General features: G+C 55.1%; 2 protein-coding genes across 5 annotated transcripts; both read left to right on the forward strand.

Annotated features, from left to right (window-relative positions):
- The first annotated feature begins 1,097 nt into the window (after window positions 1-1,097).
- B9D2 (B9 domain containing 2) lies at window positions 1,098-8,314 on the forward strand. Of its 2 annotated transcripts, none has more exons than XM_060084525.1 (4): window positions 1,098-1,306; window positions 1,737-1,828; window positions 4,773-4,898; window positions 7,711-8,314. In XM_060084525.1, the coding sequence occupies exons 2-4, from the start codon at window positions 1,741-1,743 to the stop codon at window positions 8,022-8,024; spliced, it is 528 nt and encodes a 175-aa protein (XP_059940508.1). In that variant the 5' UTR covers window positions 1,098-1,306; window positions 1,737-1,740; the 3' UTR covers window positions 8,025-8,314. The 2 variants fall into 2 exon arrangements, with proteins under 2 accessions (XP_059940508.1, XP_059940509.1); XM_060084526.1 differs by having other exon boundaries at window positions 1,098-1,247.
- Window positions 8,315-8,860: 546 nt separating this feature from the next.
- On the forward strand, window positions 8,861-24,616 carry TGFB1 (transforming growth factor beta 1). Of its 3 annotated transcripts, none has more exons than XM_060083731.1 (7): window positions 8,861-10,188; window positions 13,208-13,368; window positions 14,995-15,112; window positions 16,936-17,013; window positions 17,170-17,320; window positions 22,882-23,035; window positions 24,500-24,616. In XM_060083731.1, exons 1-7 carry the CDS (start codon window positions 9,834-9,836, stop codon window positions 24,512-24,514), a joined length of 1,032 nt encoding a protein of 343 aa, XP_059939714.1. In that variant the 5' UTR covers window positions 8,861-9,833; the 3' UTR covers window positions 24,515-24,616. The 3 variants fall into 3 exon arrangements, with proteins under 3 accessions (XP_059939714.1, XP_059939712.1, XP_059939713.1); XM_060083729.1 differs by lacking the exon at window positions 24,500-24,616 and adding an exon at window positions 23,539-23,827 and having other exon boundaries at window positions 8,865-10,188; XM_060083730.1 differs by lacking the exon at window positions 24,500-24,616 and adding an exon at window positions 23,539-23,827 and having other exon boundaries at window positions 8,869-10,188; window positions 17,173-17,320.
- The last annotated feature ends 2,206 nt before the right edge of the window (window positions 24,617-26,822 follow it).

Raw genomic sequence — 26,822 nt, forward strand, 5'->3', positions numbered from 1 at the left:
CCACTGCGCCACCAGGGAAGCCCATCAATTTGGTTTAAGGCAAACGATTTTGCCCTAATTTCTTCATCTTAAGTAAGGCTGATAATTACCCACCTTGTGGGATATCTGTGAGGATTAAAGGAGATCATGCATGCAAAACAATCAGTTTACAGCGGCTGGCACGGAGAAATCACTCGATAAATGGTAGCTTTCAAATATACCTATTAGTGAAATATTATTGAATTGTATACCTATTGAATTATTTTATCTATATAAATACTATCCTATTGAAACGTTGCCCTCTCCCTATAACTTTCAGCTGGTGACTCTAACTTTTGCAGTCTCCATTTTGCAAAAAGTAGACGAATAAGTTCCTTTTGGACTCCGGGTCTGGGCTGGAGGAATAAGGCATGAACTACGGTGGGGAAGGCACCGCTCAGGAAATCAGAATGTGTGAGTGCCTCTGACTCAGTCATTCCCCTTGTGTCCATTACATGGATGCGACAACTGAGACCTAGAGCTGTGCAAGGTCACAAGTTATTGACAGAGTCCAGGCTTCAAAAACAGGATTTTCTGCAGATAAAGACGCCTCAGTTCCTCATTTCTCATACCCCTTCCCGCAACCCACCCCCTGCTTGCTCAGAATCAGCACTAACAGTGAAGGAAGTTGAATTTATCAGTTCTTGAGGAGCTTGGAGGAATTCTAAAAAGGAACCCCCTCCCCAACTTCTCTGAATGAGGTTTTTTTTTCCAGTTATGAGGCAGAGGGATGCACACAATGACGTGAGGGAGATTTCCCCCCTGGCTCTGGCTCAAGTCTCTGACTTGTGGCCCCGGTTGAGAGGGAGTTTTAGGGGGCACGGGACATCGATGGATTTGCTTATTCTGTTATATGAGAGTATCTGGGACAAACCATTGGTGCCCAACCTTCCTCAGCCACGCTCAAGATGGCCACCTAAGGCCACGCCGCAAATGGCTGAACCGTGGTTCGCGGTTGGAGAGACGCCTTTCCCAAAATGGAGAGGGGGGAGAGAAAGTGTCCATCACAGGTTAGCCCCGCCCCCACAGATTGCTAGGGCCAATTAGCGACCCGCAGGGCGGGGACAAGGCCAGGGGAGGAGGCTGCCGTTGCCCCAGCAACAACCAGGGAGCCGGGAGGCGGGCGCGGCTTCGGAGGGATCGGCGTCTCAGCAATCTTGCTGCCGGGAAGGTCCTGGGAGAGGCGCGAGCTAGGCCTGGGAAGTCAGCGCCTGCGGAGAGAGGGACAGGTCAGGTCCATGAACTCCAATCCCCGCTTTCGCCTCTCCTAACCGTTAGACGCTCTGAGGTAGGAATAACGCATGCGCGGGCTCAGAGGTGGAGCTAAGGTGCCCTGCACTTAAAACGCATGCGCCTCATGGCGGTGGGGGGCGGAAATCTGACCCGAGGAGGCGGTGCTTTTGTGTTGTGGGCGGAGCCATGTGCCCCTGGGGCGGGACTTTCCGCTGCAATGAGCAGGATGAAAAGGTTACTTTAGAGGCAGGCAGAGTTAGATGCCAGCTCCTTGGAGTGTCCGTTTCTCGCCCCTCATTTTTCTGCGGCTCTCCTGGAGAGGCAGTTAGTATCATGGTTAAGACCGCAGCCTCAGTGGTTTGACGAAACTAGCTTGGAATCCCAAGTACTGTTCCTTACTTGGTGGGCCTCAGTTTTCCCATCTATTAGGTGGAGATAATTGTACACTCTTCTCATAAGGCTGTGATTATATTTTCCCCCCTCAGGGCCATGGCTGAAGTGCACGTGATTGGGCAGATCATGGGGGCCACCGGTTTCTCGGAAAGTAGCCTCTTCTGCAAGTGGGGCATCCACACAGGTATTACCGGGCATGGTTCATTTCCCCACCAAGACCCCGCAGCCTAGACGCCTCCACCTACTTTCCTTGATCCGCTGACCTCAGTCCCTGATCCTCAGCTTCCATGGGCTCTCAGGACTCCTAACCCTGACCACGCTTTGTTCATGAGTCTCAGGCTCCCTTCTTATTATCCCTTCCCATCCCGTCTCTGGGGACTCAGACTCCCACTCTCTCAACACACATTCCCTAAGGATATGAGACTATAGGCTGGGCCCACCCAGCTACCCCCAACACACACTCCCAGTCCTCAAAACACTTGACAGCGGTAACGACACTGCTTGGACTTCATTCACTGTCTTAGGGGTGCTCTGGGTGCCTCCCCCATCTTAACTCTTTGCTTAACCGTCTCCATTTATTGAGCTCTTAATGTAAATTGGAAGTTTCCATCTTGAAATGAAGAGGAGAGGCCACCTTCCTGTATTCATATTTCTCTGTGAGAATGTAGGAGCCCTGTTCTGACAGTCATCCAAATCCATCTACACAGGCCCAGGAGGGACCTTGGAGGTCTCAATTTTCATGCCTCTCCATCAGAGGCAGTATAGTGTGGTGGGTGGTGTGATGGCTAGGGCCACAGGCCACCAGGTCTGGGCTCAGATACGAACTCCCTTGCCTATTGATTGGGAGCCCTTGGACTTGACCTCTCTGAGCCTCAGTTTCCTTGTCTGAAAATGAAGCTAATGGCCGCCGAGGCAGCAGCGTGCTGAGGTTAAGAGCACAGGCTGCCTGGGTTTCAAAACCAGCTCTTGCTTATTAATTATGTGACCCTGGCCACTTGTCTTTGCCTCGATTTCCCTGTCTATAAAATGGGAATAATAACACTATTTACCTCATGGTGTTGTGAGGACTAAATGAATATCAATAGCACTTAGAAGAGGGCCTAGACTTGTAAGTCCTCAGGAAGTGTTTGCCTGGCTTGTGTAAAAATTGGATGGGCTCTTGTTCGTAAAGCCCTAGGTATGTTGCCTAGCACAGATAAATGCCCAAGAAATGAGTGTGGCCATTGCCATCATCATCTTTTCAGGCCTGGGGTTCTTTGCGATTTCACTGGTGGGTAGGTTGGTGGTTGAGATTCCCTGGGAAATTGGGATCCTCCAGCTGAGCAAATAAAAAGCAAGGCCTGGAATCAGACTTGGTTTCCAGTACCCTTCCACTCACTTGCTCTGTGACCCTGGCAAGTGCTATTCCCTCTCGCAGCCTCAGTTTTCTTATTTGTAAAGTGTGACTATTTGTCCTTCATAGGGGTGTTAGGAAGTCTTGTATGTGAGGATCCTGACTCAAGGCTTGGTGCTTTCCTCACCCGGCCCGCAAGGGAGCAGTAACCAACATGATTTTTATTATTTCAGGGGGCTCTTGGTCAGGGAGAAGGTGGGTAGGGGGCAGTTAATCCAATAGAGAGCCAAGGCACAGTCAGATAAAGGGCTTGGTCTCTGCCGTTGGTCAGAGCTCCATTTGAGGGATTTCTCTGGCGGTCCAGTGGTTAAGACTCCGAGCTTCCCCTGCGGGGGACACGGGTTCAATCCCTGGTCGGGGAACTAAGATCCCACGTGTGGCGTGGCACGGCCAAAAATAATAATAATAACGAAAACCTAAAAACGAAAGCAGACCTCCATTTGAATCAGCTCCACCATGGGACCTTGGTCTGCTGCGGTCCTGCTGTAGCCCCAGCATGGAGAACAGTGCTTGGCACAGAGTAGGTGTTCAGTAAAGGTTTGTGGAATGAAAGGTAAAGGTTTCTTTACCTGTAAAATGGGGATTGTATTAGCACCCACCTCCTAGGATCATTTATTTGTCCAAAACAAACATTTATTGAACACCTTCTGTGTACCAAGATCTGGGTTTGAGGTTCTAGGGATCCAGTAGTTTACAACATCCCTGCTCTCTTGGGGCTCACAGCAGGGGAGACAGAAAAGAAATAAGCAGGTAAAGACGTGAGTGCAATGATTACAGATAGTGTACGAGGTACTACAAATAAATGAGATGAGAGATGATGTGAGAGGGACTGGTTAGTTTTGGGATAGGAGGGTGAGGGAGGACCCCTCTGTGAAAGAGGCACTGGAGCTGATCCCTGAAGGATGAAAAAAAGCCAGGCATCGGGACATCCAGGAGCAGAGTTTTCTAGGCAGAGGGAACAGCCAGTGCAAAGGCCCTGAGGAGAGGAAAAAAATAGGACCACTGAGGCTAGAGGGTGGTGAGGAATGGGGAAAGTGATGGGAGATGAGTTCAGGAAGGGGTTAGGGAGGGCACAGGTCAGGCCATGTAAGGCCTTGTAGACTCTCCTCCTGTGGAGGAGAGTCTGTAAACTGGGGGGTGGGGTGGGGATTAAGAGTCCCAGAGGGTGGATTAAATGAATTCATTACTAAAGCGCTTAGCGCAGCGTCTGGCATTTAGTAAGCAGTCGGTGCATTTTTGCTATTATTATCACCCTCAGTAGGATTGCTATTACGACGCACCGTTCACGATTTGGTCTGTGCTTCTGCTTGTGAAGGACTGCCTTGGTTCCATCTTAGTCCTTGGACTAGGCCTCTAAACGTGGGGTGAGAATAGTAGTAAAATGATCCCCAGCACTCATCCGGCACTCATTATGCCCCAGACACTGTTCTCAGTGCCTCGTGTGTATTAACTCATTTAATCTTCTCACAAGCCTGGGAGGAATGCATTATTATTACACCCACCTTACAGATGGGAAGACGGAGGCAGAGAAAGGTAACTGGCCCAAGGTTGCATGGGCAGGAAGAAATAGTGCCAGGATTTGAACCCAGACATTTGGCTCCAGGGTCCATGCTTTGCAACCCTCTGCTCCCCAATGCCAGGGAGAAATGGGGTCCTACAGCCACAGTGGGATCCCCTTCCTGATGGCTGCCTCCCACCCCGCCCTGCCTCATCCGCGTCCTGGTTCTCACTGCAGGGGCAGCATGGAAGCTCCTGTCAGGCGTTCGGGAGGGCCAGACACAGGTGGACACCCCCCAGATAGGGGACATGGCCTACTGGTCCCATCCCATCGACCTGCACTTCGCCACCAAAGGCCTACAAGGTGAGTTCCCGGCCTGGGCCCCAGGCTAGACTAAGGGGAGGTGGGTTAGCGGCACTCAGTGCTGCGGGGGCTGGAAACATCAAGTGCTGTTCCTGCTCCCATGCCCTTTGTGTCCCTTTCCTGACCAGGCTTGGCCCTGGAGAGGGTGAGCTGAGGCCTCCCCAGGCCGGCTCTAGAGTGCGTTAGGAGTAGGGCAGAGGCCAGGGGTGGACGGGGCAAGGTCAAGGGGAGAGCCAGGGGGAGAGGGAGGTGGCTTTCACAGAGACAAAGCAAGAGAGTCTTCAATCAGCAGGAAGCTGGGTTATGAGAGAGAGAGGTGAGGGCTGGTGGCTATTCTGCAGGTAGGGCTCCTCAGCTGCTCAGGGGGGAAATGAATACGTGGGGGAGGAGGGGTATCAGAAAACTTCTTCTGGCAGAAAATTTGGGTCATTAAAGAGGGGTGGGGCTTCCCTGGTGGCGCAGTGGTTGAGAGTCCACCTGCCGATGCAGGGGACATGGGTTTGGGCCCCGGTCCGGGAAGATCCCACATGCCGCGGAGCGGCTGGGCCTGTGAGCCATGGCCGCTGAGCCTGCGAATCCGGAGCCTGTGCTCCACAACGGGAGAGGCCACAACAGTGAGAGACCTGCGTACGGCAAAAAAAAAAAAAAAAAAAGAGGTGTGGATTCCAGGAAATAGCCTAGGTAAATATGCCATATATTTCTACCATATAAATAATAGTTACCGAGTGCCTGCCCTGTGTCAGGTGATGCCAGGGAGATATCAGTGATTGAGACAGCTCCCCAGCCCTGTCCCCACACAGTTCATCATCCCCTGGGAGAGACAGAGCTGCCCTCAGACAGTGGCAACCCAGAGTGGGCAGGACTGGGATGGGGGATCTTGAAGGGCTATGGGAGGCCAGCGGAGGTGCCTGACCCTGCTGGGGGGTTCAAGGAGGGCTTCCTGGAGGAGGGGATGTTTGAGCTTTGCTGTGAAAGGACAGTAGGAGCTATTAAAACAGAAAGATGAAAGAGGGTTCTGGGCAGAAAGCCATGTGTGGAAGGCTCAAGGGGGAAAGTGAGCCAGGGGCATTTGGAGGACCGAGGGAGAGTGGGAGGACTGCAGGGGGTGAGGTGGCAGGGGACAGGGGACAGGCCATTGCAAGGCCTTGAATGCCAGGCCGCAGAGTGGAGGCCATATCCTGAAGGCACTGGGGAGCCAGAGCAGGCGATTGACAAGTCAGGTTTTGCTTTTAAGAGATCCCTCTGGCTGCCTTGTGGGTGATGGATTGGAAAGGGAGGCAGGCAACAGTCCTTTCAGCTCTTCAGGACCCCGAGTCTCTGAATGTGGGCATCACCCTTGCCTCCTCTTTTCTCATACCCACCCCCAATTTTGTCCATCAGGAAATCCCATTAGCTCCACCTTTGAAATGCATCCTAAATCCCACCCCTCCCCCTACCCTCTTGCCAGCACCCTGATCTGTCCACCCTCACCTCTCACTGGGCTATTACAGTAGCCTCTTTACTGGTATTCCCACCTCAGCCCCATAAGTCTGTCCCCCTGTGAACACCTAAGTTAGGTAACATTCCTCCTCTGCTCAGAACCCTCTGTGGTCCCCATCTCACTCAGGGTAAAAGGCAAAACCTTACCATGGATCACAAGGCCCTGCTCAATCTGATTCTGTCACCTCCTCCCCCTCTCCCCCATCTCACTCTGCTCCAGCCACATCGGCCCCACCAGGCAGCTCCCACCTCAGGGCTTTTGCACTAGCTATTCCCTCTGCTGGGAGCGCTCTTCCCTAGATATCCACATAGCCCCCACTCCCTCTCCTCCTTTAAGCCTTCACTCAGATGTCACCTTCTCAGGAAAGTTTTGCTTAATCACCCCCTTTCTAAAACTGCATGCCAGGACTTCCCTGGTGGCCCAGTGGTTAAGACTCCACGCTCCCACTGCAGGGGGCCCGGGTTTGATCCCTGGTCAGGGAACTAGATCCCACATGCATGCTGCAACTAAGAGTTCGCATGCCACAACTAAGGAGCCTACCTGCTGCAACTAAGACCCAGTGCAACCAAATAAATAAATATTAAAAAAAAAAAACTGCATGCCTACCCGCACCGTACCCAGCTTGTTTTTCTCCAGAGCAGTTATCACCATCTGATGTACCCTATAATTTGCGTATTTACAGTGTTTGTTGTTTAAGATGTCAGCTGCACAAGGGCAGGAATTTTTGTCTGCTCTGTTCACTGCTGTGTCCCCAGCTTCTAGAACAGGGCCTAGCACGGAGGGACTCAGAAAGGAGGGTGAAATGGGGCTGGGTCTCCAAGGGCTTTGCCTACAGATTGAGGAGCTGAATTATATTCTGAGTGAGGACCCTGGGAAACCTATGGAAGGGAGAGAAAGATGCTTCCAGCTGCCAGGTGAGGGAGCAGGAAAGAAGGCCCTGAGGCCAGAAAAGAGGACAGGGTGTGGCCACGGGGAGGGAAGGAGGGAGGCATCGAGGACAAGGCCCAACATACTCACCTGGGGACTGGGCTCCCCTGAGACGGGGACACAGAGGAAGAGGCCACGGAGAGGGAAGTCAACAGAGGCCAGACCTAAAGGGCCTTGAATGTTGAGGTCAGACTTTATACTGAGTACACTGGGGAATCATAGAAGGGTTTTGAGCAGGGGAGGACTACGGATTCGGAAGGATCCCTTTGGCTGCTCTGTGGGGGTAGGAGTCCAGAGAGGAGGCTGGGGCAGAAACCTGGCGGGGAAGGACTGGGCCTGGGATCTCCAGGAGCTCCTGCTGGGCTATACCCATCCCACTTTGCCTCCCTCCCTCCTATGCTGCAGGTTGGCCCCGACTCCATCTCCAGGTATGGTCCCAGGACAGCTTCGGCCGCTGCCAGCTTGCAGGCTACGGCTTTTGCCATGTGCCCAGCAGTCCAGGCACCCACCAGCTGGACTGCCCCACATGGCGGCCCCTAGGCAGCTGGCGGGAGCAGCTGGCAAGGGCCTTCGTGGGTGGCGGGCCTCAGCTGCTGCATGGAGATGCCATCTACAGTGGGGCTGACCGCTATCGCCTGCACACTGCTGCCGGTGGCACCGTGCACCTTGAGCTGGGCCTGCTGCTGCGCCACTTCGATCGTTATGGCGTCGAATGCTGAAGGACCCTGTATGGACCGCTGGCCCCCAGCCATATCTCTGGACACCCGGTGAGGGGCAGGATGGCACAGGGGTTAGAAGCGTGGGCTCTGGAGACTGTCAGACCTGACCCCAGCCAAGACTGGTGTGGCTTCTATCCTGACTAGCATCTCAAGCCCAGTGGCTGCCCCTCCCAGGTCCAGTTTCCCCATCTGTAAAATGGGGGCAGTAAATGTGTGGGCTCACAGGGGTTGGGTGCAGAGAAGCTGTTGGCACATGGAAGGGCTCAGTAAAGGAGAGCAGTTCTTTCAGATGTGAGTGCTTTTCTGACCTTCATCTGTTGGCTGTCCAGTGCCCTATCCTCCCACTGTCACCCTCCTTCCTCAGGCCCCCTTCCCCTGTCCTCTCCCTCAACCTCTGACCCCCTCCCCACTCTGGGCGATGCTCTTATGGCCCCCACTCCTTGGGGGTCCCCCTCCTCTGAGCCCCTCTCCCCACTGGCTCCCTGTCTTCTGGCTGACCCTCTCCCTCACTGCCCCAGCTTCCCACTCTCCACTCGGGGTGGTCGTCCTCGGATTCCCTGTACCCTGCGTCCCCATCCTCTGATTGAGCCCTCCCCGCCAGGTCTTTATTCCCTCGGTGACCCTCGCACAGTCCTCAAAGCCACACGCAGCACAACCGCCCGCTTTGGTAGCGCTCAGCCGCCAGGAGGCAGCACCCTGTTGGTGGGGCGGAGCCGGGTGCCCGCCCCCTCCCCCCAGGGCTTAAGGGACCCCCCTTGGAGCCCGCCCACGCGAGATGAGGACTGTGGACCGGCCGCCCCATGCCCTCCCCCTGAGGGCCGCCCCCGCCCCGCGCGCTTCCTGGGTGGGGCCGGGGCGGCTTCAAAAACCCCCCGCCGCCCCAGCCGGTCGCCGCTGCCGCCGCCCTTCGCGCCCCAGGCCGTCCCACTCCCTTCCTCCCGCCGCGGATCCGCCAGACAGCGAGGCCGCCGGCCGGGGGCAGGGGGGACGCCCCCTCCGGGGCACCCCCCGGCTCGAAGCCGCCCGCGGGGCCGGCCTCAGCCGGGAACGGAGGAAGGAGCCGCCGAGGAGCAGCCCGAGGCCCCAGAGTCTGAGACGAGCCGCCGCCGCCCCCGCCGCCGCCGCCGCCGCCGCCGCCACTGCGGGGAGGAGGGGGAGGAGGAGCGGGAGGAGGGACGAGCTGGTTGGGAGAAGAGGAAAAAAGTTTTGAGACTTTTCCGCTGCCGCTGGGAGCCAAAGGCGCGGGGAGCTTCGCGCAGCGCTGCTCCGCGAGGCAGGACTGGGGGACCCCAGACCGCACCTCCACCCTGCACCGCCTCGGACGCTTGCTCCTTTCCTTCCCCCCACACGGCGTTCCCCGGGCGCCCCCATTCCGGACCAGCCCTCAGGAGCCTCAAACCCGACTCCCGCGAGGACTCGACCCCAGACATCGGTCGCACCCCCCCGCACGGCCCCCAACTCCTAGCCTCTCTCTTGAGCCCCCGCGCATCCAAGGACCCTTCTCCTCCGGGATCCAGGAGACAGGATCAATCTCAGACCTGCCTCAGCTTTCCTATTCAAGACCACCCACCTTTGGTACCAGATCTCGCTCATTTCGGTTTTTGCCGTGGGATACCGAGAACACACCCATCAGAGCCTCCCCTCCAGCTCCGCTCCGTTCTCCCTGAGGGCCTCAACTCCCCCCCTCCCCAGACCCTCCTACCTTTCCTCGGGAGACCCCCGCCCCCAGCCCCTGTAGGGGCGGGGCCTCCCTCTTCCCACCCCAGCCCGGCTCGCGCTCTCGGCTGTGCCGGGGGCGCCGCCTCCCCCATGCCGCCCTCGGGGCTGCGGCTGCTGCCGCTGCTGCTGCCGCTGCTGTGGCTACTAGTGCTGCCGCCTGGCCGGCCGGCCGCCGGACTGTCCACCTGCAAGACCATCGACATGGAGCTGGTGAAGCGAAAGCGCATCGAGGCCATCCGCGGCCAGATTCTGTCCAAGCTTCGGCTCGCCAGCCCCCCGAGCCAGGGGGAGGTGCCGCCCGGTCCGCTGCCCGAGGCCGTACTGGCCCTTTACAACAGTACCCGTGACCGGGTGGCTGGGGAAAGTGCCGAACCTGAGCCTGAGCCAGAGGCGGACTACTACGCCAAGGAGGTCACCCGCGTGCTAATGGTGGAAAACAGCAACGGTGAGCTCGGAGGGGCAGGGGAACCCTGGAGGGGAGCCCCCAGGGGGCGCCGGAGTGCAGGGGTCACGGGGAGGAAATTACCGGTAGAGGAAACTGGCTGGAGGAAGAGGACCCCCGGGGGCGCCGGGAACTTGGGAGGGGGAGTCTCAAAGAGGATAGGGCTGAGCTCCCTACCCCCCAGGTATCTGGTCTTGAAGAGGAGATGGTGAGCGGAGTGGACCGCTTTTGGAGGGCTACAGGAACATGCGAGATCGTGGGCGGGGGGAGTCCCTTAGCGGGAGAGAAGCGAAGCACTTACGGGGGGGATGTAGAAAAAGACTTCCCCTTGCAGGGTGCACTAGAGTGCGGGGGTCGTGGGTGGGGCCCGCAGAGAGGGAGCTCGCTTTGGGAGAAGCGAGGACCCCGGCATTGGGGAGAGGAGAGGTAGTGGGGAAAACTGACCCAGAGCTCAGGGGTCATGAGGCAGGAAGATTCAAGAAGGACAAAAAAACTAGGTGAAGCGAACCCCAGAGGTTCCAGAAAGTGGAGAGTGGACGCATTTGCACACGGCGCGAAGAACACGCGGGATTGGGGAAGGGCTTAGAGACAGAGGCGGGGAGGGGGTGATCAATGTGAGGTCAAAAGGGGGCGCGAGGTCGTAGGGTGGGGGAAGCTAGCGGGAGAGAAGCGGAGACCCCAGGGGGATGCCGAGGATGCGCCGGGAGGTGCTCTATTTCGCAGACGGACGTGAGAGGAGGAAGCCCAGCGGAGGAAGCGAGCCCCCAGGAAACCTGGAATACTGGGTCGTGGGAAGGGGTATACAGAGCGGAGAGACAAGCGTGGGAAAGGTGGACCTGGGAGGGGGCAGAGGAGGGATGGACGGTGCCATGCTGGGAGCAGCGAGCCTCCGCCACGCCGCGGGGTGGAAGGGAGAGGGCTGAGTGAGGAGTCGAGCTGTAGAGGGAGAGGTAGGTGGGTGCGACTCTACAAGACCCGGGTGAGAAAACCGAGCTGGTAGGGGTGAGGAAGCCCCACGTGTGTGCCACGCGCGGGGGGAGGAGCCTGCGCTTCCGGAAGGGGACAGGAGAACCCCCGCAGAGCTGAATGCTGAGAGCCTGGACCCCAAACTCCTAGTTCCTCTCTAGGAGGCTGGGGAAACCCCAGCGTCCGGCCGCCTAGCCCTCCCTCCCTTCCTTTCCTTCCCGTGCCTCGGGGGGCGGGGATCGCGCGCGGAGCCTGGGGCGAGACGAGGCAGGTCCGGTCCCCGCCCTCGCGGTGGCGGCGGCGCCTCCCGCCCCCTTCACCCCCAGCTGAGGGCGGCACTACCGCTGGGCCCGCCCCCTCGGCGCCCGCGGAGACCCAGGCGTCCCGCGTGGCCCGGAGGTTTGGGGGCGACCCCCCTGCTTTCATTTTCCCTCTTGGGCATTAGACTTGTGGGTCTCTGGCCCATTTGTGCACCCAGTGGTCGCTTCAGCCGAATGACACACCTACCCTCCCACATCTCCGTCTCACCTTTTCCGTCGTAGCTTCACCTTGGTTGTAGAGATTTTTCCAACACTGATACCTTCAATCTCTTTTCATTTCTCTAATGCCTCCATCTCGCTCCCAAACCCTATGCCTCTCTTCCCGCGTGTCTCCGTCTCCCATCTCTGCCTTTCCATCTCTCCCGCATCACCGTTATTCTCTCTGTCCCAGTCTGGGTCTCCCAGTTTCTGTCTCTCCATCTCTTCCCTCTCTCTCTCTTTTTCTCCTCTATACCCTACTCTCCATCTCTCCCTCTGACCGTTCCTGCCCCTTCTATCTCTCTTCTTCCCTATCTGTCTCCCAGGCCTGGGCTCTACCCTTCCTTTGGGGTCTGCTGAGTAACCCCTGGGCCAAGATAGGGCTTTTTTGTGCGGGGCAGGGGCTGGCCCGGCTAGAGGGGGGAGGAGTAGGGGAAGGAGGCCCACAGAAGGGGCTTCCTCTGTCCTTTCTCATCGGATGTCTCCACCATTTCCATGCCCCCACTGCAGAGGCCTAAAACAGCTGTCCCAGTTGATCCAGGAGTTCATGGCTTGCCCCCCTCTTTCCCAACCCCAAACTTTTCCTAGACTAAAAAACTCTTCCTAATTTTCTCTGTTCCCCTTCCCCCGCCCCCGAAGCCATTCTTACCTAGAAGGAACTTTGCCTTCTCTAACCAGCTGGGGAAGGAAACAATAATAATAACAACAACAACAACAACAAGAGTAATGTCACGTTATCAGGGAGGCAGCATAGCCTAGGGGTTAAGAGCACAGTCTCTGGAATCAGACTGGCTGAGTTTGAATCCCCACTCTGCAGCTTCCTGGCTGCGTGATCTTGGGGCAAATTGTTTCATCTCTTTGCCTCAGTTTTCCCATCTATAAAATGGGTATACTAATAGTATCTTCCTCATGGGGTTGTTGAACACACACATTAGAGTAAGCATTGTATGCAGACTCTGTGCGACATACTTTATCTGCATCATCTCACTTATTTCACACTATCATCCTGTAATCAGTCCTTGTCTTACAGGTGAGAGTCTGGCACACAGAGAGGAATTCACTTGCCCAAAGTTCCAGCGCTTCAGTTAGGAGAGCCTGGGTTGGGAGGCAGAGAACTTGATGTCAGGTTGATCTTTCCCAAAGAATAGGACACTGAGGCTCCGAGAGGGCTTGTGACTTGCCCAAGAAAGAAGGCAGTAGAAGCACAGTCCGATTCAAATGCCCTTGATCCCTGTGCTGCGACATAACTTGCATTTGAGGCTCCAAGTGCTGGGGAGGCCTAAGCAAGCAGAGCAGTGCCCACCCCGTGCCAGCTTTGTACTGAGGGGCCACTTCCCAGTTGATGGGAGGGAAGGGTGGATAAGATCCCGTTTAAAGAGGTGGAAACAAACCCAGAGAGGAGAAGCCAGTCACCCAAGGTCACACAGCTAAAATGTGTTAGGGTTAGACTCCAACCCTGGGCTCTTTGACTTGGGGCGCGCCAGCTCCCCTGCCCCTGTCAAAGCCTGACATCCCCCCTCTCGACTCCTCCTGCCTAGAAATCTATGGGAAAATCAAGCGTAGCCCACACAGCATGTATATGCTCTTCAACACGTCGGAGCTCCGGGAAGCGGTGCCCGAACCTGTGTTGCTCTCTCGGGCAGAGCTGCGCCTGCTGAGGCTCAAGTTAAAAGTGGAGCAGCACGTGGAGCTGTACCAGGTGGGGGCGAGGGCCCCAGAGGTGGCCTGGGCTGGGGTGGCTGGAAGGCTGGTGGCTGCAGGGTCCATAGTGACCGATCCTGAAGGCACAGACTGTGGAATCACAGGGCTCTGAAACTTTCAGACTCCTAGAGCCCTAGAAGGTTAAACATTTGGAAGGCCGGAATCTGAGGAGTTGGACTCTAAGGACTCAGGACTTTTGAGTTTGAATCTCTGTAAAGGCTGCAGACTTTCAAAGTGTTCCGTCCCCACACAGTAGCCACTAGCCACATACGGCCATTTAAGTTGATCAAAATGAAGTAAAAGAAAAAATTCAGTTCCTCAGTCTCACTGGCCATAGTTCAAGTGGCCTGTAGTCACATGGGGTTAGCAGCTGCTATTTTGGACACCACAGATAAAGAACTTTTCCATCATCACAGAAAGTTCACTTGGTTAGCTCTTTTCTAGAAGAGTCTCCAGGAAGATTGGAGCCTCAAGAAGTTCTGGATTCTCTTGAAGGTTATGTGACCTAGATTCCCTGTCATGTGGAACGTTAGATTCAGTAGTAGATGTTAGACTCTTACAACAAGGGAACTTTGTCTGATGTTAACTTCTTGGAGTCTAGAGAATTCGCTTTTATCTTGCCAGCTCCCAGGGGATCATTCCACATGGATGTCAGGCGTCTGCAACGTCTAGGTTTGTGGCATGTCAGACTCGTGGGTTTGTAGAACATGAGTCCTCTGGAATGTCTCAGGCTCATTGAATGTGTAATTCTTGCGGTGCCACTGAGCACTGGCGTTATGGAATGACTTCTAACATAACTTCTAGAAAGTGATAACTCGGGGCTTCTCTGGTGGCGCAGTAGTTAAGAATCTGCCTGCCAACGCAGGGGACACGGGTTCGAGCCCTGGTCCGGGAAGATCCCACATGCCGTGGAGCAACTAAGCCTATGTGCCACAACTACTGAGCCTGTGCTCTGGAGCCCACGAGCCACAACTACTGAGCCCGTGTGCCACAACTACTGAAGCCCGCACGCCTAGAGCCCGTGCTCCGCAACAGGAGAGGCCACCGCGATGAGAAGCCCGCGCACCGCAACGAAGAGTAGCCCCCACTTGCCGCAACTAGAGAAAGCCCGCGCACGGCAACGAAGACCCAACGCAGCCAAAGATAAATAAATAAATAATAAACAAATACTTTTTTTTCAAAGAAGAAGGAATGTGATAGACTCTTAGAATTTGGGGGGCCAAATTTACAGAACTGTCTATAGTCAGTGACCCCTACGATGTCAGTAGGAGAATCGTGGCATCGTGGGCTGTCCGAGCTGAAAGGGGCCGCCTGGCATTTCATCAGTGAGGAAACCAAGGACAAAAGGGGAGAGGAATTTTCCACGGCCACGCCGGGGTCAGGCATAGAGGCTGAGCTGCCCAGGTGCCTTGACCCCCAAGTCTGGGGTTCTCTCTCCCCTCTGGGCTGCTGTGGGGTGGGTGGCTCCTGTGGGCCCCTCGGTTTGGGTGTCTGGGAGGGGACAGTCTGCAGGACTGTGTGGAGGCCCTTTTCGGGGAGCAGATGGTCTCAGGGGTGCAGTGTACATGAGGGGTGTGTGGCAGCATCTACCCACTGTCTCTCCCCCCAATTCATTATCCCCCAGAAATACAGCAATGATTCCTGGCGCTACCTCAGCAACCGGCTGCTGGCCCCCAGCGACTCACCGGAGTGGCTGTCCTTTGATGTCACTGGAGTTGTGCGGCAGTGGCTGACCCACGGAGGTGAGGACTGCTTGTCTGCCCCACCCCTATTTTTTGTGTGTTTTTTGGCCGCACTGCGTGGCATGTGGGATCTTAGCTCCCCGACCAGGGATAGAACCTGCAGTGGAAGCGTGGACTGTTAACCATTGGACCACCAGGGAAGTCCCCCCCAACCCCTATTTTGTAATGGGGTTGATCCCATTGTTTGTCCTGGGGCTCCCCTGCCTAGCACTGCCCACCCCATGTTGGTGCCAAAGAGCCCAGACCTGGGCCTCCTTCCAGGCACTCAAACCTGAGTGATTAATGGTAAATCCATTTCCTGAGCATCTGCCCTGTGCTGGGTGATGCTGGGGACACAACAGTAACCAAAACAGCACTATACTTGCCCTCATGAAGCTTATCATCCATTGCTCGGGTTAAGGGATTTGGGGGAAAGACCTGAAAACCAGGTAGTAATGTCCCAGAGTGGGCAGGGTTGGGAGGGGGAGCCCAGAGGAGGTGTCTGACCCAGCCTGGGAAATCAGGGAGGGCTTCCTGGAAGAGGGGACATTAGAGCGGTTGTCTGAGGGATGAGTGGAGCCAGCCTGGGAAAGACGGAGGGGCAAGAGTGTTCAAGGCAGAGGGATAGGCTGTGCAGAGCCCTCGAGTCCAGGGAGAGCCTGACACACCTGATCTGTCCGGAAGAGGACTGTCTGTCCTGTCCCATCTGAGCCCACAGTACCCACAACTCCCTTCCTAGTCTCCCTCTGTCTCCCTCTCATTCATTCCTTCACTCAGTAGATGCCAGTAGGTTCCTGCTATGTGCCTGGCCCTGTGCGGGTGGTGTGGGGGACACAGTGGTAACCATGACAACTTCTAGGCCTGCCCTCATGGGGCCCACAGTCACTTCTAGACACCTAGGAAATCTTGCCAAAGCCCTAGCAGGGAGCCTGCCTGACTCCCATTGTGATGGCCACAATGACCAGGGCCAGGATGGGGGAGGCCATAGGTGCTGTGGGAGCCGAGAGTGGGCATCCAAACCCATCTGGAGGGGTCCAGGAGGGCTTCCTGGATGAGGATGGTTGTGTTGAGACTCATGAGATAAGTGATGGTTTGGCCAGAGGAAAAGATGGGGGTTAGGGAGCAGGTGAGTGCTGGGACAAGTGTCCTGGGCTGATGGCTGAGTCCAGAGTCCCCAGCACAGGGTCCAACACATAGTGGGAGCTTAGAAAGGCATTCACTCATTCATTCAAGAAAACTTTCTTCCACACTGGCCCTGGGACAAGAGCCCAGGCACTTGCATCCCAGCCCTGCCTTTTCCCACTTTGGGCAAGTCACCCCCTCTCCGTGGGCCTTGGCTTCTTCATCTGTAAAATGGGGAGCTTTGGTGAGGATTAAAGGAAATAATACACAAAAAGTGTTTAGAACAGGGTCTGGCACCCAGTGCGAACTCAGGAGATGTTTGTTTTTACAACTGTGGGCCAGGCCCAGTGGGGAACAAGAAAACAAGGATCCCTGCCCCCACGTATCCTGCTTTGCCACTGAGAACAAAGAGGGAAATAAATAGCCAGATACAAATGTCAGGGTAAGTGCTATGGAGAAAATAAAGTGCTGTCATAGTGGGGGAGGGGCTGTGTCCTGGAGGGCTTCCCGGAGGAGGTGGCCTTTGAGCCGAGACCTGGAGGAGGAGGAAGCTGCAAGGCAAAGGACCGGAGGACGAGGGTGCAGTGAGAGGGCAGGCAGGGGAAGGGGCAGGAAGGAGGTCCCCCCACCCCCACCCCAGGTGTTTGCTACTTCCTCTCTCCTCACCCAGGGGCTGGGTGAGCCGCCCCCTCACACTGGCTTTCCTCTCCCCACTCCCACAGAGGAAATAGAGGGCTTTCGCCTCAGTGCCCACTGTTCCTGTGACAGCAAAGATAACACACTCCAAGTGGATATTAACGGTGAGGCCCACCTCCCCGGCCCGGCCCCATGCCCACCAGTGATGTGTGTGTGTGTGTGTGTGTGTGTGTTTTCCTCTTGACCGTCTCCCATTCATCCATCTGAGAGTGTGTGTATGTCTCCCCCACCCTCCCCACCGCCTGACTCCCAAACCAAAGCAGGGTTCAGTTCCGGCCGCCGGGGTGACCTCGCCACCATTCATGGCATGAACCGGCCCTTCTTGCTCCTCATGGCCACCCCGCTGGAGAGGGCCCAGCACCTGCACAGCCCCCGGCACCGCCGAGCGCTGGACACCAACTACTGCTTCAGGTGAACCTTGCAGCCTTCCCCTGACGCCTTCCGGGCTGGGGGCCTCCTTGCCATCTGCTGAGCGGGCACCGCAGATTGGGTACCTGGCTGGTGCTATGCTTGGGCTGGCATCTCCTTCAGCCTGGAGCGTTCAGGGGATGAGGTCTGAGGCCTAGGATGCTGGGATGTGCGAACTGGGAGTCCTCGAATGCTGAGATCAGGTGGCTCTCTTGCTGGTGCGTTGGAATCAGAGACTATTAGAATGTTGAACACTGAGAATGTGAGAATTCAATATTGGAAGTTCGCCACGTTAGATTCCTGTACTGCTGGCAGGTTGGGGTTCGAGCATGTGGGGATCCTAGGATGTTAGAATCGGTATTCATTATTGAAATCTGAGAATGTTGGACTCAAGGGATGTTGGGATCCTAAAACTTGGGAATTCAGAACTGGAAGATTGCCCGTGTTGGATTCCTATACCACTGACAGACTGGAGTCTCCCGTATCGGCAGATTGGAGTCCTTGAATATTGGGCCCAGGATAGTGGAATCCTGTGTTAAAATATTAGCATCCACAAATGTTGGAGTTGGAGAAAGCCAGAGTCTTGGTAACCTAGAATGTTGGGACTCAGGGCTGGAATCTTGTGAGAATCTTGGAAGCCTGTGATCTTAGAAAGGGGCAGCTTGGACCTCTTGAGTGATGGGCTCAGAATTGTGGAATGTTGGAATGCATTTCTGAAATATTGGAATTCAAGAATGCCAAGATCCTGGAGAGCTGGAATGTGGGAATCCTAGAAAGCTGGAAGTTTGTTGGTGTGTTAGAATCTTGAGAGGCTGGTGTATTGCAGTCTAAGAAAACTGAAAAGTTGTAGTCCTAGAATGTTGAAGTTCAGAGTTAGAATGTTGCGAGTTTAGAGTGATAATGTGACCTTGGCCCTCCCCTGCTTAATATTTTGATGGTGCCTTTGGGCTTTGTTACGTGCAGTTCTCCTGCTGGAAAGTCAGCTCTGCTCACCACCAGATCCTACCCTCTGCCCAACAACCCTGTGAATGAATGAATCGATTGAGCTCTTGAGTGCCAACAGCTTATACTATTACAGAGAGAGAGTGCCAGCCACATGAGGGACACAATGTCACTTAGGAAGTCTTGCCAGAAAATCAAACCTGACGCTGATCAGTACGGTAGATCCAATTTTCCAGAAATATAAGAACAGAGAAACATGTTAAACAACACCACGGTCGTGCAGTCAGCAACATCTAGATTGTGGGAAACCTGACCCAGTTTCTTCAACAAATACAATACAAAGGGGGGAAACAGAGAGATGGTTCTGTAGATTTTAAAAATGAATATTAAAATATGTATCAAATAATTGCCATGTATAGACCGTATTTGGTTTTTTGTTTTGTTTTGTTTTGTTTGTTTTTTTTTTGGCCCAAGCCACGCAGCATGTGGGATCTGAGTTGTTCCCTGACTGGGGATCAAACTGTTGCCCCCTGCAGTGGAAGTGCAGAATCTTAACCACTGGGCTGCCAGGGAAGTCCCCCAAGTGGGTTTCTTTTACTCGTCAGGCCCTGTTGGGTCCTGGTAGACTGGAGGGCAGAGCTGCAAGGTCCTGGACTGCATGTATCACAGGAGCTGGAATGCAGCAGCCCCAGGCATGCACCTCAGGGTCACCTGGAGGGCTTGTTAAATGTGGCCTGCTGTATCCCACCCATCCCCACCCCCAGTTTCTGATTCAGTGGGTCTGGGGTGGGGCCTGAGAATTTGCATTTCCCACAATTTCCCAGACGGTGCTGCTGCTGCTCCAGGGACCCTATAGGGAGAACCGTTGAGTTGGATAATAGAATCACACACTTCAAGTCTTAGGACCTCAGCACCCTGGCACAGTTGGACCAGAAATGAAATATTATTCTGGACAGTGGTTCTTCCCCTTTTGTGAGTCCGGGAACCCCTTGAGAAGTCGAAAGCCAGGAACCTTTTTTCCCCAGAATATGCCTATACATACACACGTAGGTGCGTATGGTTTGGGGGGCTCAGGCCCCTCCCTCAGCCCATCCATGGATTTCCTGATGCCTCCTGGGCCCTTAACAACATCTTATTTGATCCAACATCCCTTGCATCTTTGTACAGATGAGGGAACTGAGGCCCAGCCAGACTGGGGAGGCGCCAGGCTGAACTCACAGTAATCTAAGTTTCCTAACTTCCTTCTCAACGTCCTGTGGCTCTTGGAGAGGCCTTGTCTTGCCCTGGGAGATCCTGTCACATTGCCTCTTCCCCCTCTGCTTAAGCTGACATGGTTGCACTGGGCAGATGAGGCCACAGACTCCAGGGCAGCACAGAGTTAGCTGTGAACCTGGCCCCAAACTCCACCACATGTAGGCTACAAGTAAACAGACAACATCCCCCTTTCTCTGAGGCTCAATTTCTTCATCCTTCAAATGGGAATAATAATAAGACCTGCCTTGTAGGGAATTCTCTATTGATTTTTTTTTTTTGGCCGCACCACACACATGCGGGATCTTAGTTCCCTGACCAGGGATTGAACCCGCGCCCCCTGCAGTGGAATCTTGGAGTCTTAACCAGTGGACCGCCAGGGAATTCCCGCTATTGATTTTTTTTTCCTCTATTGAGGTTTTTTTTTTTTTTTTTTGCGGTACGCGGGCCTCCCACTGCTGTGGCCTCTCCCGTTGCGGAGCACAGGCTCCGTACGCGCAGGCTTAGCGGCCATGGCTCACGGGCCCAGCTGCTCCGTGGCATGTGGGATCTTCCCGGACCGGGGCACGAACCCATGTCCCCTGCATCGGCAGGCAGACTCCCAACCACTGCGCCATCAGGGAAGCCCCTCCTCTATTGATTTTTGAGTAGGAAAATACATGCACATGGATCAAACCCAGAAAGGATACTCAGAGACCCTCCAGCTCTGGCCTCCAGCCCCTCTATGAGGAGGCTTTTATTGTATTTGTGTCTCCTCCCAGAGAGTCTCTGTATGAGACACTTACACATAGCCATGTATATGTTTTTTATTTTGTCCAAATGGTAGAGCCTTTTTTTGGGGGGGGGTACTGCATTTTCTTTCTTTAAAGTTTATTTTCTGATTCTAAAAGTAACACATACCCACTATCGAGAATTTGGAAAATACAGAACGATATCACCCATCACATTGCCACATGTGAAATGTCACTGTCAACATTTTAATATATTGCCTTCCAGTCTTTCTCTTCAAAACAGAATTTGGATCACACTGTACCTGTGACTTTGCATAGTGTTTCTTTCATATGTTATGAACATGGAATTTAAAGTGTTCTCAGCTGCCCATGAGTCAAGCTTTTTAGTCAAGTTCCCAGCCCATCTCAACCATGGCCCCAGGGGCCAGCACAGAAAATGCCCCATTTCCTACCAGACATGCAGGAGCCAGGGCCGCAGACTGGGGAGGACTGACTTTTGCATCCGAGCCTGGGACAGAGATCATGAGTCCAGGGCAGTAGTGTCTTACATACCACCACTCTCCAATGTGCTTTTATTTTTTATTTTATTTTGTTTTTTAAAAAGTATTTATTTTTTTGGCCACATTGGATCTTAGTTGCGGCACACGGGCTCTTTGTTGTGGTGAGCGGGCTCTTCGTTGTGGCGCGCGGGCTGGCTTCTCTCTGGTTGTGGCGCACAGGTTTTAGAGTGTGCGGCCTCAGTAGTTGCGGCGTGCAGGCTTAGTTGCCCCGCAGGATGTGGGATCTTATTTCCCTGACCAGGGATTGGACCCACGTCCCGTGCATTGGGAGGAGGATTCTTAACCACTGGACCACCATGGAAGTCCCTCCAATGTGCATTTTTTTTTTTTTTTTTTTTGCAGTACGCAGGTCTCCCACTGTTGTGGCCTCTCCCTGTTGTGGCCTCTCCCGTTGCTGAGCACAGGCTCCGGACGCGCAGGCTCAGTGGGCATGGCTCACGGGCCCAGCCGCTCCGCGGCATGTGGGATCTTCCCAGACTGGGGCACGAACCCGTAGTCCCCTGCATTGGCAGGCGGACTCTCAACCACTGCGCCACCAGGGAAGCCCCCTCCAATGTGCTTTTAAAAGACCTAACAGGGCTTCCCTGGTGGTGCGGTGGTTGGGAGTCCGCCTGCTGATGCAGGGGGCGCGGGTTCGTGCCCCGGTCCGGGGGGGATCCCACGTGCCGCGGAGCGGCTGGGCCCGTGAGCCATGGCCACTAGGCCTGCGCGTCTGGAGCCTGTGCTCCGCAACGGGAGAGGCCGCAGCGGTGAGAGGCCCGCGTACTGCAAAAAAAGACCTAACATATTGATCAATTATTTTATACAGCCAGCACTTGCTAAGCACCTGCTATATGCCAGGCACTGTTGCAGGGACACATTTAGGGACAAAACAGACAAAAAGTCCTGTCCTCAGAAGAAGACAGAAAACGAACAGATAAATAAATCAGTATCTAATAAAAGAGCAGGTGGCAAGAAGGAAAACAAATCTGAGGAAGGGGAAAGAAAAGTCACTGTGATGGTTTAGTTTTCCTCTTCTGATTTAAATTTTTTTTCTTAGGGGAAACTTTAAATGTATTCATAAGCAACCAAGATGGTACAAGGACCCCATACACTCTCATGCGGTATCAACAAGTATTAAGATTTGCCCCATTTCAGCTGCAGTCATTTTCATGTTTTCTCACATAACTGAATGCTGTTATTACACTGTATGGAATTAACAAACATTTGGATTGGTATTTTGGGTAGGATGGTCCAGGAAGGACTCTGAGGAGACTACATTCATTTGTTTGACTGATATTTATTGAGCACCTACTGCATGCCAGGCAGTGTTCTAGGAGTTAAGGGTCCCTGAGTGAGGGATGTTTGAGCATACATACAAATGGAGTGAAGAAACAGAGCCAGAGTGGGTATCTGTGGGAATAGCAATCCAGGCAGAGGGAAGAGCAAGTGCAAATGTCCTGGGCTGCGACTCAGGAACAGCGAGGATGGTAATGTGGCTGAAGGAGAGTGAGAGTGGGAGTGGGGAGGGAGTTGAGATTAGCCAGATCTGGTAGCACCTTATGGTCCATGGCAAGGGCTTGGGCATTTGCCTTGCTCAGAGCAGAGGAGTGACGGACAGTCTCTAGTATGTGGCCCCAGAAGGCAGGGATTTCTGTCTGTTTTGTTTGTACTGCGTCCCCAGTAGACCCCAGCCCAGCACATGGTAGTAGTTCAGTAAACATTTGTTGCACACGTAGAACCTATCAGTACACATGGAGCTGCATTGTGTTTTTTATGTTCCATTGTGTGGATGTGCTGTGATTTGTGTAGCCGTCCCTTCTGGACGTTCATTTGGCTTCTTACAGGCTTGAGCATTGCCTGAGATAATGTTTATGAGGATGCCCTTAGCGCAGTGCTGGACTAGAGGAAGTGCTTTATCAGCGTTAGTGATGATCATTACTATTACTGTCATTGCTGTTATCATCACAGGGGTTGCAAGGGAGACCAAGATGGAGACCGTGCTGGCGGGCAACCAGGGTGAAACACATGCACACCCAGGGGAGGAGGGGCAGCCCCTCCACTCTCCTGACTCGGGTTCCTCCCTCCCTCCGGCCTGCAGCTCCACGGAAAAGAACTGCTGCGTTCGGCAGCTCTACATTGACTTCCGCAAGGACCTGGGCTGGAAGTGGATTCACGAACCCAAGGGCTACCACGCCAATTTCTGCCTGGGGCCCTGCCCCTACATCTGGAGCCTGGACACGCAGTACAGCAAGGTGCGTCTGGAGCCCTGGCTGGGGGGGGGGATGAGGGTAGCAGGGACCAAGGGAGGAGAGGGAGAAAGAGGTAAAATCAGATGAACTGGCAAATAGTAGTCAGAAAGAGAGGAGACAGGGAGATTGGCGGAGAGGTGGCAAAGGGATGGGAGAGAAGCTAGAGGCAGGGTCTGAGCAGTTAGAGACACGAGGCAGAGGGAGACAGAGATATGGGGAGACCCATGGAGACGCATAACTTGGGCTAGGGAAGAGGTGGGGAGATGGAAGGAGAAAGAGAGAAACGGAGGGACACAACGAGAGAGAAAAAGGCAGGAGGATAGAGAATTAGGAAGATGGAAGGAGAGAGAGACGATGAGAAACAAGCCAAGAGTGGAAACTGGGGAGAGGCAGAGAAACAGAAAGAAACGGAATGAGATAAGTCAGAGGGAGATGGAGAGAGGCTGGCGGGGTGGGGGTACCCTCCCCATGAGCCCCGACCCTGACCCCGCCCACCCGCCCCGCAGGTCCTGGCCCTGTACAACCAGCACAACCCGGGCGCGTCGGCGGCGCCGTGCTGCGTGCCGCAGGCGCTGGAGCCGCTGCCCATCGTGTACTACGTGGGCCGCAAGCCCAAGGTGGAGCAGCTGTCCAACATGATCGTGCGCTCCTGCAAGTGCAGCTGAGGCCCCGCCCCGCCCGACAGGTCACGCCCACCCCGGCAGGCCCGGCCCCGCCCCTGCCCGCCTCATCAGGGTTGTATTTAAGGACACCGCGCCCAAGCCCACCTGGGGTCCATTAAAGGTGGAGAGAGGACTGGGTCTCTGTGTCGTTGGGCGCCTAACTAGGGTTTCCCTTCCGACGTTCCCCGCCCCGCCCCCATCTCCTTACATTTACACGTACATCTGCCTCCTCCTGTCTCTGCCCATCATTCATTTGCCCCTCCTCACACAAACACTTCCTTAGCGCTTGTTATGTTCCTTACTCCTGGTGAACATGGGTTAGACTTATTTATTGAGCACCTTGGACCCTTATGTTAATTAACTCATTTAGCCACCATAACAAAGCTCTGAGATAAAGAGACTCTGATAACACCCACTTTAAATGTAAGGAAATGGAAGCCAAGAGGTTAAGGGAATAGTTCCTGCCTACCAGGAACCTACTTTCTGGGGAGGAGACAGACAGTAAAGTTGTGCGAAAACAGGAAAGCAGGATGGGTAAGAGATGGCTTTGGGGAGGAGGGAGGGCTTCTTGGAGGAGGTGGCATTTGGGACTTGAAGGAAGCCAAGAAGGCAGCCTGGGGGAGGGTGTTCTTGGTAGGAAGACAAAAGCAAAGGCCTGGAAGTAAAGATGAACTTGGGTGAGCTATACTGGCAGGAAAGAGGCCAGTGCGTTTGGAAGGGAGGGGCAAGGGGAAAGGTGTTAAGATCTGAGTCAGAAAGTAACACTCACAGGCCAGAGAGTAATAACAACAATTCTCCACTCCAGGTATGGAGCTGCTAGTTCACGGCATTCTCCCCACAGCCCAAGAGAGCAGGGGTTGGCAAACGATGGCCTGCAGGCAAATTCTGACTCACTGCCTGTTTCTGTAAATAAAGTTTTATTGGAGCACAGCCATGCTCATTTGGTACTGTTCTGTCTGTGGCTGTTTTAGTGCTACTAGGGCGGAGTTGAGTAGAAACTGTGCAAAGTCAACAATATTTACTATCTGACCCTTGACAGAAAATGTCTGCCAACTCCTGCTTTGGAGATCATTTGCTCCCCACTCCACAGATGGGAATACTGAGGCACAGAGAGGTTAACTTATTTGTTATGGTCACATAGTTAGCAAATGGCAGAGCTGGGATTCAAACCCAGGCAGCTAGAGTTGAGGGCTTATGCACACAACTTCTGCACTGGTCCTGCCTTCCAGACCACATCAGGCCTGTGGGGACCTGTGAGAACGTGTACTCTGAGAGAGGCAGGCACCATGACAGGGTTTTGAACAGAAGAGGGATGTGATTTGACTTAAGTGCTCAGAGGGTCCCTCTGGTTGATGGCTGAGAGTAGACTGAACGGGTGTGAGGGTGACCACAGGGAGACCAGTTGTCCAGGAGAGAAATGACAACACCCTGAGCTGGGCTGGGTTTCCCTCTGCTGTGTTTCTTCCCATCTGCTGGGGTCTTGCTGATGAATTCTCTCCCGCTTCCTCTTTCTCTGGCCTCTCAGTTTCCCCTCTTCCTCCCTGGTTTCAGTTCCCCCTCTCTCTCCCCTGCCCTTCTCAGGTCTGGGGCCTTGACCTGCTCTGCTCAGTGACTGCCCTGGGGGAGGATGGTGTGAGTGCTGAGCTTCATTTGTAGGTGGGTTAGCAGCCCCGGGGCCTGCCCAGCCTAGCCCAGCGGTAGAAATGTGGTCACTCCTCCTGGCCCAGGTCTGGGAGCCATAGAGGGCTGGGGGTGAGGTGGGGGCCGGAGGAGTTCACTGTCCAAGGATGTGCTGCCATTGTCACCAGCCTCTTGTGTGGGGATGCTTCCAAGGACACAGTGACATGAAGTGTAGTCTCCGTAGCCCCGTGAGGTTGCGGCACATGTATTCACACATTCACACTCATACAGAGGTTCAAATCTGGCCAACGTCCCACGCAAACACAGTCGCCTCTCAGAGCCACAATGGACACACACACAAACTCCTGCAGGATCCATGACACATGGACTGGGACACCTGGTGGCATGTGACACACGCCGCCCCATCACATGCACACAGCCCAGCCTTGGAGCTTGGCTGGGACACAACATAAGCAGAGACTTCCATAGGGACGCAGCAAGACGCAATCACACAAATACATCCTGTAGGATCCCAGGCACAACCACCACACTGCGGACACAGATGCAGAGGCAGTGCCGTGCACAGACACTCCTCACAGCACCAGAGCCCCGTCAGGAAAGGAAACAGAGACTCCGGCCCCGACCCACCGACAGTTATACAAACATCCTCCATGGGGTCACGGTCACAAACAGGCACCGTGTGCACGCACAGGGCCTGACACGTCACAGTCCCACCCAGACACATACCACACAGGGAGATCTGACACGTCAGGATCTCGCAGACCGCCAGGCGGTTGTGCCCAGTCGGCCTGACATCTGCCGGCCCCACACGCTCAGGCCTGGGGAATCCCACACGGCCCTACGGACGGTAGCCGACCCGTCATACTTAGACTCACTGTCACACCCCGGGTCCCAGACGGAGAGTCCCGCACACCCAGACACACCCCCGGGGCCGTGGCCCTCACACGCCCGGCTCGCGCTTCGGCCCAGGACAAGTCCCGGCCGCGCGCTCCCGCGGTCGCCGAGCCCTGGCCACGCCCCCGGGCCACACCCCGCCCACCCGCCCGGGCGCCGGGGGCAGGGAAAGCCGCGGGCTCAGCACCTTCCCGGCCGCGGGGGCGGCTCCTGCCCCGCCCCTCCCGGCACCTGGCCCCGCGGGGCCCAGGCAGCTCCGGCCCCCAGCCAGCCGCAGGGGCAGGCCCGGGGGTTCGGGGCGCCCCGCTCCCCTCCCCCGCCTCTGCAGGCAGGCCGGGCGGCGAGGGAAGTCGTTGGGGGGAGCCTGGGTTCCGGCTGGAGCCCCGGCTTCCCGTCCTGCCCCCAAGGGGCAGGAAGCAGGGCCGGGGGAGGCCAGCTCAGGCCTTCCTGCCCCCTCCCCCAGTCAGGCCTGGGACCTGGGACGGGGTCAACGTGAGGGGGGGGAAAGGGAGGGGGGAGGTGGGGGGAGGCAGAGAAAGCCCCCTTCCCCCTACATCTCTGGACATCCAGCGCGTTGGTGTCTTTCATGTTTC

Source organism: Mesoplodon densirostris, chromosome 19 (genome assembly GCF_025265405.1).
Source record: "Mesoplodon densirostris isolate mMesDen1 chromosome 19, mMesDen1 primary haplotype, whole genome shotgun sequence".
Classification (NCBI taxonomy): domain Eukaryota; kingdom Metazoa; phylum Chordata; class Mammalia; order Artiodactyla; family Ziphiidae; genus Mesoplodon; species Mesoplodon densirostris.

Bases quoted from the DNA above. Each gene is read 5' to 3' on its own strand.
- B9D2 (XM_060084525.1), top strand. From the start codon at position 1,741: ATGGCTGAAGTGCACGTGATTGGGCAGATCATGGGGGCCACCGGTTTC. The intron at 1,829-4,772 runs GTATTACCGGGC...TTCTCACTGCAG, and splicing joins CAAGTGGGGCATCCACACAG to GGGCAGCATGGAAGCTCCTG. The intron at 4,899-7,710 runs GTGAGTTCCCGG...CCTATGCTGCAG, and splicing joins CGCCACCAAAGGCCTACAAG to GTTGGCCCCGACTCCATCTC.
- TGFB1 (XM_060083729.1), top strand. From the start codon at position 9,834: ATGCCGCCCTCGGGGCTGCGGCTGCTGCCGCTGCTGCTGCCGCTGCTG. The intron at 10,189-13,207 runs GTGAGCTCGGAG...CCTCCTGCCTAG, and splicing joins AATGGTGGAAAACAGCAACG to AAATCTATGGGAAAATCAAG. The intron at 23,036-23,538 runs GTGCGTCTGGAG...CCCGCCCCGCAG, and splicing joins TGGACACGCAGTACAGCAAG to GTCCTGGCCCTGTACAACCA.